The sequence below is a fragment of the Polyodon spathula genome, chromosome 1, assembly GCF_017654505.1.
Source record: "Polyodon spathula isolate WHYD16114869_AA chromosome 1, ASM1765450v1, whole genome shotgun sequence".
Taxonomy (NCBI): domain Eukaryota; kingdom Metazoa; phylum Chordata; class Actinopteri; order Acipenseriformes; family Polyodontidae; genus Polyodon; species Polyodon spathula.
Window position 1 is genome coordinate 34178401 of NC_054534.1, and position 12642 is coordinate 34191042.

The 12642-nt window shown below is 39.7% G+C and overlaps 1 protein-coding gene across 1 annotated transcript in view; it reads left to right on the forward strand.

Moving 5' to 3' along the window:
• Positions 1-8021, forward strand: part of si:dkey-247m21.3 (5-hydroxytryptamine receptor 4) — a 96863-nt gene extending 88842 nt beyond the window's left edge. The window contains exon 7 of the mRNA XM_041253774.1: positions 7892-8021. Within this exon, the coding sequence (XP_041109708.1) occupies positions 7892-8009 (118 nt within the window). The 3' untranslated portion in view covers positions 8010-8021. The remainder of the gene's footprint in view (positions 1-7891) is intronic.
• Positions 8022-12642: the final 4621 nt, after the last annotated feature.

Consider the following 12642-nt stretch of genomic DNA (forward strand, 5'->3'; position numbering starts at 1 on the left):
TGCATATGATACACATTGTGAGTGGATAAAACATAAAACACACATAGTTTGATTCCAGCATAACAGCAAAAATGCAATTCTAATGTTACAATATGTAATCTGTGAAGCCAATAACAAACTAGGTGCTTAAACTGTAATATGGCAGCTGGGCTTCAGCAGTTTTATGATTTGCTGGTAATAGTCACAGGCACCTAGGTGCATAGGTAATCAGGAATGAATTGGTATACCATTTTAGAACAGTAAAGCGTACTGAAAGCACAATGTAAAGGCACGGTAAAATGCTAAATTAACTTGCAATTTTACCAAAGTTAACTTTCAAATGGCAATAACTGTAAATCAGTAAATTGTGGTGAATCTTTATTCTGTTGCTGCACTTTAGATTCATTTTTTTTATATTTAGGTGCGTTTGCTGTGTCTCAGATAATGTCGTAATCTGTTGGATTTTGTGAAGGGAATAGGAAAACAAGCTCCCTATCAAAAACCATGATACCTAAAAGGGATACTTTTACGATCTACATTTTGCTATTATTCAATGTATTAGCAGTTTAAATCATATTATGTGTGTTCTGGATGAATCTCTATTGTTGTTTCTGCTTATATAATCGTGTACCATGCTTACTAACTATTCCAACAAAACTATTCTGTGCAACTCTAATGCAGCAAACGATGGGTAAGTAGAAACAAGGTAATCATACAAAGTAAACATAAGCTATAAAATAGATGAAATGAACAACATAAAGATTTCTACACATCTCATTAATGTGTAGAAATTAGGAAAGAGGTCTTTTGACAATGATCAGGGGCTAGTTTCTTTTTTGGCTCTTACTGCAGCTCTGTTCCCTTTAGAAATCTTATTTCTAGGTAAAGTAGCCGTCTGGAAATGTGAGTTTTATTTTTTAATGAGATGTCAGAAGCTATAACTGAAGAATGCTTTGAGGAGATAATGGTAATAATCTTAACATATTTTATAGGACTGATGCATATCAAAGCACACAGTGACTGCTGCAGGCAGACAGGCATAGGTATGCATTTCAATCACATTTTTATTTCAGTCAGTTAGTGGTTATCAAGAGCTGCTCTTGGAAAGTGTAATCTCTGAGTCAATCAGCATTTTCTAGACCAACTACTTCAACCATTGTGAGCTCAAATCACACACTTGATACCAATGCTAAAGGTCCTATATTGTTGAGAACAAAGTATACAAAGAAGGCACCGGTGGATTTTCCCCTAGTTCTCAATGCGTTTTAAGGTTAGGGTAAGATGGCGGTCACCGCACTGTGCTGAAAGAACTGCTGATAGGTACTGTATGATGAAGCCAGATTCGTGTATCAACTTACTGATACTACTTACTATACAGCAATGCGCAAAATGTAGGCTAATAATTCAGCATTAGGTTTTACTCTATTTGATGGCATGATTTTTTTTTTTTTTTCAAAATGTGTGCAGCATGTGTTAGGGCTCCTGCAATGCCAACACCACAGTATCTGTAGGGTGTGGGGAGTTGTGTATTGCGTAACACATTAGCCATAATATAAGGTGAAATGCTGCACAGCAAACGCTTATAAGGTATATACAGTATTTTACCATTATTTTTTGTATGCATTAAATTGTTTACTGGTCATGTTGTGTCATCCATAGGCATGACCCATATACCTGCACTTGGTCCAGTAATAAAATATCCCATTAAATCTGTCTGTAAAAAATGTTCAGTTGCAAACAGGCAGCTGTCAGTATAAATGATTGAATTACTATTATATAGACTTGGCGCATGACACCTTTTAAAAAAAAGAGGTAAATACAAGCTGAAGTTTAACCCTTTAGAGTAGACCCTTTAGGACAGTGGTACACAACTCTGGCCCTTGAGATCCATTCCAGTCCTGGTCTTTATTTCAAGCAGGTCTTAAATTAGTTAATTGCCTCTAACAACTTCAATTAACTGCATTAGAACCTGCTTGGTTCTACAAAATGCTTAATGGATATTGCTCACCTGTTTTTAAGCACCCTATCCTGAGTAACCTAAATGCCGTGTTTGTGCCTTGCTTTTGCAAAGCTAATACTAGGACAGCAGGTGATGAGAGAATGTAGGAGTGGATTCCAAATCAATGTATATTCCTTATGCAGGGCATGTTCAAAAGGTCTGTTGCATTTCAGCATTTCGGATCTTTTCACATTCATTGTCAGATAGATAACAGATATTGTGGATGTTGTCGGTCCGGTATTAATCTATTTATGTTTTATACTTTCTGCACCTGGTAACAGAAACAAATCTGATTGGATAACATATATAATATATATATATATATAATCTATAGAATATATATATGATATAAGATATATATATAAGATAATTATATATATATATAAGTTTTTCAAAACTGTCTATTATTAAACACAGTATTTGGTTTTAATAATAAATGGTAATAGTTGTGTAACTTGAGTGGTTTCAAGGTACTTGAATGTTGAGTGGCACATTTTACTTAAGTGGACATCACTTGCAGTACAACACTGAATCTGAGGAGGTTAAAGTCACAACACAATATCAACTGTAAAATAATTGTATAATACTGTAAGCTGCTATTTTGTCACTCATAATGTAATAATTATAATTATAGTGATATCCCAAAGACATTTTTTGTGTTGAAAAAAGCATAGAAGGCTGTGTGGTCCAGTGGTTAAAGAAACAGGTTTATAACCAGGAGGTCCCCAGTTCAAATCCTAGCTCAGTCGATGACTCATTGTGTGACCCTGAGCAAGTCACTTAACCTCCTTGTGCAAGTGACTCTACAGCTAATAAATAGTTCATACAACCTAGTATCTTGTAAAGTGCTTTTGGTGGTGGTCCACTATGAAAGGTGCTATATAAAAATAAAGGTTATTATTAGAAAATACAACACAATTGTAGACCCAGCAATAACCAAACACAGTCACGGCTAACTGACTGTATGGGTGGGAATAAGTTAACCTCAGTTTTTTCTCGATATATTTATTCATATGCAGCTATTTATATTGGTAGTTTTACAGAATTGTATTGTGCTCCTACAGATTAATGTGTATCACATTATAATGATGGATACAGAAGCACAGCTAGTAAAAGCAAACGAGGTTGGGAAAAACAACAAAAACTGTATCATATGTAGTGTATTTTGGTCCATCCTTCATAATAGCAGTTTTGAATTCACTGTGTGAGGCTTGATCTCCTCAGTGTAAGCTGGCTCTGCTGGCTTTTATAAACGCATTGGCATTGCACTGACAAAGCACTTTAGCAGGTTTATGCAACAGTGCAGAATCTCTCACATATGTGCAACAAGCACATCATGCGTTTCCTATTCTTTAAAGCCATAACCATCATTTTTAATACAATAATTAATTTCATAACTGTGTTTTTTTCAAACCGTACATTTTAAGCCTATTGGCTAAGCCTCGTGTTTTTTTTGTTTTTTTTTTACAGTTCTTTTCTTTGAGCTCTCTACTGAGGCATTTTGTTTAGCATTGCATCTGTCGCAACTCACTCCCTGCCTATTCTTGTACTTGTGGGCCATCTATTGGCAAAAAAAGTTGATTCATAGTCTATTCAACAGTTCTTATTCTTCTAGATTAGAAAATGTAATGTGGGCAAAGGGAAATGTGTTGCATTGCTTTAAGAATATTTATCTTGCACTTGTTGCTTTATGCTTTATACCGAATTCTGAAAAAAAAATCTTTACAAGTCATTTGCATTGTCTACCACGAAGCATGAGTGATCCTTCTGTATTGCAGAGAAGCTATAATAACAGTAATCCAGGGGTGTTCAGTCAGTCCTGGAGGGCCATTCCACTCCAAGTTTAACAGGTCAAATGGTATAATTACCTACTTCAGGGTGTGGATAGAGGTTTAATTGCTTAAATTAAACAATTTAAACGAGGGTTGGAACAAAGACCAGGAGTGGAAGGGCCAGCTTTGGCCACCCCTGGGTTAATCCCATTGCTTTAAGATAAAGTAAGATTTTAGAATGCTATACAGTGCAATGACCTTATAGTTAATAGAAGTAAAGGGGTGTTTTTTTAATATATAAAATCTTGACTGCTCAGTGGGATTGTCAGGAGGTGTCCTGTCTTGGTTCAGGTCTTATCTTTCCAATAGGTTTCAGTTTGTCTCTGTTGGGGAGGTGAAAACAGCATTGTCTGAAGTTGTCTGCGGCGTGCCACACGGCTTCATTGTAGGTTATTTTTTTATTTTCGTTATATATGTTGATTTTAGGTGACATTATCTGCAAACGTCGAGCGAACTCCCATTGTTATGCCGAAGATACTCAGACATAAAGCCAGGAACTACTTCTGCTGGGCTTGTATTAACTGCATGCCTTGCAGGACTCAAGTGCTGGATGTCTTTGAATTTTTTTTAATAATATTGAGTTATGCTAGTGGGCTCACACTTTAGCAGTCTCTCATCAGAACTAAAACTAGAAATGAAAAATAATCTTCGATTATTGTAATACACTTGCCTAAGTTGCGTCAAAATGTGTGGCGCCTCGCTTACAGCTCATTCATAACACTGCCACTAGAATACCAACTAAAACCAGTAAAAGTGAACATTACTCCTGTTTTGGCCTCTTTGCACTGGCTCTCTGTGCAGTTTAGATTTTATTTTAATATTTTGCTTTTAACTTATAAGACTCTGAATAGATTAGCACCAAGTTACTTACAGAAATTATTGGCCCAGTATACTCCTAACTGCAAACAATTTTTTAAACATTTAAAACCTCTTTTTACTGTTTTCAACATAGTATTCTTTATTAGATTAAATTTTTAATTGAATTGTCTAATTGTTAGCAGTTTTGTGTATATGACATGCCTTGGGATCCCAAATGTATTTTATTATGATTTTCTATGCTTTGTATTGTACAGTGCTTTGCGATACATTTGTATGAAAGGTGCTAAATAAATACAATTTTATTTAATTTGAATTTGATTTGAACAAAAACACCAAATTGTGTGGGGGGAGGGGGAGGGGGTTTCAAAAGTTCATAAATGATAACTCCAGTGTTAATCAACAAATTGGTATGTAAAGTTGATTTTGGCATTTTTAAGCGGTTGTTACTGAATAATCGTTATTGAATAATTCTGAAATTATGTTGATTTCCAAAATGTTAACATCTTAACGAGCCATGTTTTGCAACTGTTTATTTTGTTTGCGTGGGAATTTAAAAGACAATCCATGTTAATTGTCATAATTTATCAGGAGTTAATTTGCATTTGGGAAAGGAGTGTTTCATTTTACAAAAAAGTATATAACTCACCTTGAAACAGTATTTAAGTTCTTTGGTGTTAAAAAAAAAATTACTTAATAAACAAACTGCAGTATTGCTTTGGTGGGAGTGACAGCAGCAGCAAATGTAATTTTAGAGCTTGAGTGTGAGCCTGAGCTTGACAGACCCCGGCTGCGACGCCAACTGCAGTGGTGCACAACTCGGTCCTAGAGGGCCGGTGTCCTTGCAAGTTTTTATTTCAATTGCGCCCAAAAGTACTTTATTGGACCTTATTAGAAGCTTAATTGGTCCAATTAACTAGGGTATAGTTAGAACAAAAACCAGGAGGGACCCCTGCCCTCCTGAGTTGTGGACCACGGGTGTACAGGATCAGGTATAATTGCTTAGATTTACCAGATGTGTCTGGATAGGGCAGCTATTGTCAACCTCTGTCAGACTCTGCAGGAGGACTTTGAATTAATTTCGAAAAGGGGCTGTGCCGTACCCCTGCATATGAAGCTGTTGGCAGCATTGTCCTTCAATGTCTCTGCGTCATTTCAAAGTGTCAATGGTGGTGGAACGTATGTGCAGATTTCCCTGGTTCGTCACAACTTATACTTTGACACAATCCGCTGTATTTAATCATTTCAGAGACCCAATACACCAGATGGCATATTAGTAGGTCAGTATTGTAAAACTACCAAGATAATTAATTATTTGTAGTTATGAAAATATTGAAGCCTTTTCTATAGTTGTGGTTATGAATGATTTATTCACTTGTTTTAACCATTTGTAACATTACAGAATGTTTGTTGTATTGCTAAAATGATATACTGTTATTTGCACCCAGTGTAATGTTACTACTAAGAAATGATCAATGGAACTGTAGCCTGTCTGAACTCTGGATACGTACATTATACGACAGCTGACCTCTACTGTAGAGTCTAACTGAATTATATAAATAAAAACCTAAGAGTAAATAAAGAAATCTTGGAAATTATAAGTTTCCTTAGGTGATTTGTGACTTGTAATGCGTCCTTAGCTTTTAACACCTGTGTCTAATCCACACAAAAGAACAGGCATCAAGGACACATAGATCACAGATCCACTACGAATGTGATCAAGCGGACCTTTGATTTACTAAAAATGAGGTTTTGGTGCCTCGACAAATCAGGTGGTGTGGTTCAATGCGACCCTCAAACCGTGGATCTTCGTAATGTGTGGTATCCAGGAGGAAGAAGTGACTCATCTTGAACCATTGGAGCCTCCTCAGAATATTCCTCCCGGAGAAGCCACCAGGGCAGGGCTGTCAGGCAACAGATCATTAACATGGATTTTGCCTAAACGTATTTGTAATGTTGTCAAACTCCCCCCTCACTTTATGTACAATGTTCACTTACACCTTCACGAGTTTGTATGCATATAAAATGTTCTTAAAATAATGTAAGTGTTCGGTAGCTACTTCTAAGCATGTTGAGTTTATTTATCACAGAGGTGAGCAGAGTACCAGAGAAAATGCATGATTAGAGGAATTCAACAAACAATTAATTATAAACAAATTGTGTATTGGTTTAGGGAGTTCAATCGTAATTTTAAAAGCTTAATAAATAAACAATGAAGTGTTACATACATGGAATACATGTATAATAGCTAACAACTACAACCACAAAATGGCACGCTACACATATTTATTTATAGCCTACAATCGTATATACTAAAATACATACAAAAGTAGATGTCAACATAAGAAAATAAATTACAAACCAAGCCTACATAGGTGGCCCCCCCCCCCCCCCCCCCCCCCCCCCCTCCCCCTCTGGGACTGGGACAAAATGCACTATTTTAAATTAAGTTTACAAATTATACAACAAAATAGATATTCCCATTATTTTTTATTTCCATTTGACTGCCGCTTGCTGGTAGGAGAGCTGTCTCCCTGTACGGTAGGATTGATTTTAACAACAAACTTAGTTTGAAAATCACTAAAACTGTCATTACTATACCGCAAGTTTGATACAATAACACTGGCATTTGAAAATCCCCCTGCTGCTGTGCCCTGTAGGAAAGGAGTTGGGCAATGAGGGCATAAAGTTTCAGTTACAGTAACTGTTTATAATCGCTCAGTCAGAAAAAGTAGTACGCTTATTTGTCATCTAATGATAGGAACAAGAAATTCAGCTACATTGCTTAACCCTTTCTTACAAATCAGATGTGATGGTGTATTTATAGGGTGTCGGATGAAAGCAAAGCAATTGTTGAACGTATTAGGATAAGGGATTTTTCATCAGCTGATATCTGTTTATATAATTATTTTGTCAGCATCTGTTATCACTTAACTGACATACTTGTACATAACGTGCATACGAGAGGAGAGGGGGTGGAGGAAATCAATTTGCCAACAAATGGAAAACATTTTCCATAATAAATTATTTCTACTCTTAAAACAGTAAGACTAGTTTTTACAATTCAGTGCTGTGATGGTTACGATTGTACTAGACTCCCACGCAGATGAATGAATTGATTACATAGGTTTAATTAAATAATATCCTCATATCTACCTATTATTTGCTTCAAAGTTGTACATATAGGGGTTATATAGAGGTGTATTCCATGTTTGAGTAACATGTTGCTTCACTTATTTTATGGATATCTGTTTGTTTTTTCTAGATTAGCATTCCTTTCCAGTCAACATCACTGTGAGAATGGAAGACAGATTCTTTCCAGTGATCTGGAATCCCAGGATTCAGTCGGAGAGTTCCCAAGGAAAGAAGGGTTTCAGCACTGAATCAAAAGTGAAGCTGCAATTATATAAATGTGTGTATGTGTATGTATATATATATAACTATATATATATTTTTTTTTTCTATTTGTGGTTGTATTTATTTTAATGTAAACTTTCAGCTTCGAAAAGGAGCAATGATAATTTTTTTGTTACTATGTGACATCTTAATTTTTTATAATCTGGTTTTCAATTGTGCTGAAGGAGTATATTTGAAATTAACATCTTTTTGTAATAACCGAGTTAAATGAGCACTTCAAAAAATAACAGGGCTCAAATGTTTATCTGAAATGGATTATTGTGTGCACCAAGGTAATGCAAGTCTCCAGTGTTTTGTTTTATATCTGTATGAACAATGTATCAATGACAATATGGAGAGGACACATTTGGAACTAGGATCACAGTTTGTTTTTGATTGATTGTGTATTCCTTTAAGTCTTCATACATCTGCCGAGGAGTTATTCAGTAGTCATATTATCAAGGGACTGGGGCAGCCTGAACACTACAAAGACCAACCATGAAAATCACTGAATGAAAGCAGCAGCTCCTGTAAATGTCTCTGGGTTGGCTGCATGGTGGGTCAGCAATGTGAAAAAAAGCAGTAGGCTGATGGCACACACTTCGGAGCACAGCGTGTGTTAGTCTTTGCTGCTCCCAAGTCAGCGCAGGGGTGGTAGCGTTGAGCTGAGCCTTAAAAAAATTGGCTATTTTAAATTGGGAGAAAATGATAAAACAATAAGGGGAACTACTACATTTTTAAATAAATAAATAAATACATACATACATAAATAAATAATCTGAGGAAATAATTCTTTTTTTTTTCTTTTTTTTTTTTTTTTTTTTTTTATAAACCTTAATAGGCAGGAATATCTACTTATAGTCTACTATACTTAACTTTACCATAGGTAATAAAAGATTAGTGCTAATCAGTCTGTCAATCCAGTGAACAGTATTTTATGAACTGGAATTGTACTCATACTGCACTGACCAGGCGAGGCTATTATAAACTATTTTATAGAAAGCAATAGACGAAGGCAACATTTCACCGACAAGTTTTGGAACTGCAGGTCATTAACAAAGACCTTACTCTTAACAATCTAGCTTTTTGATAAAAAAAAAAAAAAAAAAAATCTGGATAGTGCAAAAGATCCTTTGAAACTCTCCATTGGTGAGTGCTGCTTTGGAAAGTAAATAAACAAAACAGAACCACTTGATTCTCATTATGGTGTATTTAATTTTGAAAGCATCCAAGCCAGTGTTTCTCAGTTGTTTGGAAGCCAGGGACCAGCCCGGTCCAAAAAATAAACATCCAATGTTAATTTACACTTACCTAAATCCCCTTTCAAGTGGAATGACAACCATTACCGAACGGGAAGAGCCCTCTCTGACCGTCAATCATTGAGCATATCTAAAAAAGCTGCCCTATTAGGGCCCTGCTGTGAGGAAGAAGTCCCTCCCACCTCCTGTTGAAGAGGGTTGTCCTCACAGTAGCATATCGCCATTTTCTCTCTCACTCCACTGAGTCAGATCACAGATTGCCTTGCGAGTCTTTGTTCTGGAATTCAGCTGATTTGTTGGTTCTTGAGCCTACAAATTCAAAAATACATGGTAAGTTACACTTTCGAGTGTTTTATTTTTAGATTGCTCTTGCCTTAGTCTCGCATCAATTTACTGATTAAAGTAGGTTTCGACCCTTCTTGGAGATTGGCAAGCAGCCATTATTCTCTTTTCTACTACCTAGTGGTCCTAGTGGCCGACCCCGGCACTGATTGACTCGACACCGATGAGAACATCTTTGGCGCCGACTACAGCTCGGCACCAACCTCGGCGCTGATTGACTTGGACCGACTGCTCGGCTCAGAGAGCGCTCTCCTTGGCACCGATCTCGACGCCGATTGACTCGGCACAGACTGCTCGGCACAGACCGCTCTCTACACGGCATCTACTCGACACCGACCTACCGCGCTTCCTCGGCACCGACGCCGATACACTGGGCGCCGATTCCGCCTGCACTATTTTTGGCAAGCTCAGCACCGACGCCCCACACCATTTCAGTGCGCGCCACAGGGTCATCAGCTGGTTTCCACCAGGGCGACCAGTGCACAGCGAAGCTTCCCAGGCAGGACGAACATTCTTCCTTCTCCAGATACCTGGGGCCAGACCATGTGGCCAGGGCGCTGATGGGTGAGTTGGACTGCTGTCCATGCAGAAAGTTCTTGAAACAAAGCGCAGGAGAGCAACTCTCTCCCCAGCGCAGTCTCTCTCCTCAGCACAGGGGAGAATGAGATCGGTGGTCCAAGGCCCTTCACAAAGGTCCTCTAGGACTCCTCCCGCCACTGTGAACAGGGAGCCCCCCCATACCCTGGGGTCACCCTCACCCTCCCCACCACCGATGCAGAGGTGTAGGCACCCCTCTGTGGAGACGAGATGGTCACCACCTAGGCGACACCGCTCGAGAAACAGAAACACAGCACAGAAACTTGCATTCCATCAGGGCGGTTCACCTTCCTGGTGTGGACAGCAAGGCAGCAGACCTCCTGTCCAGAGGAGCTCCAGACAGCTCGGAATGGAGACTACACTCTCAGGTCGTGAAACAGATTTGGGAGAGGTTTCGTACTGCTCAAGTCGACCACTTCGCCACAGCCGAGTCAACTCATTGCCCCCTATGGTTCTCTATGAAGAGGCACGCGTGTCCCCTGGGAGTAGACGCGCTACCTCACCCCTGGCCACAGGGGCTTTTGTATGTGTTCCCTCCGCTACCATTAATACCCCTGACACTAGAGAGGATCAGGGTAAAGAGAGCACATATTTTGTTGATTGCGTCCAGATGGCCGAGGCGCCCCTGGTTTGCTCTCCTCTCCAAACATGTTGTTGGATCAACCGTGGCAGCTCCCGCGACGCAAGGACCTCCTGAGCCAAGCAGAGGGGTTATTATGGCACCTGAATCCAGCCCAGCTCCAACTCTGGGTCTGGCCGTTGAATGGACACGTCTATCCAGATGAGGTTTGCCAGATGCAGTGGTAGAGACACTAGACTGCTAGGGCGCCTATCACTAGAGCCCAGTATTCATATAAATGGGGCACACTTCCTGGCAGTGCAATTTCTTAAAGGGGCTCAGAGGCTTCGTCCTCCCATGAAAAGTATGGCCCCCAAGAGGGATCTGGAACTGGTACCGCGGGTCCTTACGGGTCCCCCATTTGAGCCCATGGCGTCAGCAGACTGCGCCCTGTTTCCTTGAAGGTGGCATTTTTAATAGACATTACGTCTGCCAGACGAGTAAGTGAGCTTCGTGCACTGTCCATCGATGACACAAGTATGGCTTTCACTGGAAATGACTCGCAGGTAACATTAAGAACAAATCCAGCCTTTCTGCCAAAGGTGGTATCTTCTTTCCATATTAACCAGCCAGTGGTTTTGGAAACTTTCAGACCTCCCCCGCACGAGTCAGAGGAGGACCATAGACAGCAGTTCGGGCTCTGCACTGTTAACTGGATAGGACAGCATCCCGGAGACAGTCCAACTAGCTGTTTGTCTATTATGTGTGCCACTCTAGAGGTCAGGCCCTATCGAAGCAATGTCTAGCACACTGGGTGACAGATGCTATGAACTTGGCGTATGAACAGATGGACTCCACCCTTGCTGAGGGACATTAAGGCCCATTCTACCAGGGGCCAAGCAACATCGTGTGATCTCTTTCATGGCGCCTCTTTGGATGAGCTTTGCAATGCTGCTACATGGACAGGTAGTCAGACATTTACACGACCGCCTTAATATTGCAAACCTTGTGAGGCCCTCTCTGGGCTTTAGGGTGTTGCAGATGGCACGCCCTAAGACGTCATATGGGCTCTGAGGCTATTGCCGCAAGGCTGTACAGGCAGTCCTCGCACTTATGACACAATTGGTTCCTGAAAGTCACGTTGTAAGTCGAAGCATATTTTCCCATAGGAACAATGTTATAAATTGGAGTTACGTTTCTGACTCTTCAGGCAGATAATATAGTTTTACAAAAATGACTAGGGGCTTTCCAATGACGTATTCAGTGTGTGTATGTGGAACTCATATAGCTGGAACTACGATCGACTGATGTTAAGCTCCTCATCATGTGACAGAGTTCCCAGCTTAGGTTTTGTTAACGGCAAATAAAAAAAATAAAAAAACCTGCTAGACTAAGTCAGGGCGACCACAGCAGATACTGCAGTTCGGACAATGAGTATGCGCACGTTGTCGTATATGCCGTATCAATGTCGTAAAGTCAAAGTAGGGTAATAGTACAAAAGAGTCGTAAGTGTTGTGCATCGTAAATCGAGGATCGCCTGTACTGTCGGTAATCTGGAGCCACGACAGCTTTGGTACAGCTTCCCATTCGGTAATGATTGTCATTCAACTTAAAAGGGAACGTTAGGTTATTACCATAACCCTGGTTCCCTGAAAGGAATGACAACCACTACCCTTCGAGGTCATGTCCCCAGCTGACTTCCAATTGTGAGGACGACCCTCTTCAACAGGAGGTGGGAGGGACTTCTTCCTCACAGCAGAGTCCCAATAGGGCAGCTTTTTTTTTATATCTGCTCAGTGATTGATGGTAAGAAAGGGCTCTTCCCGTTCAGTTGTCATTCCTTTCAGGGAACCAGGGTTATGG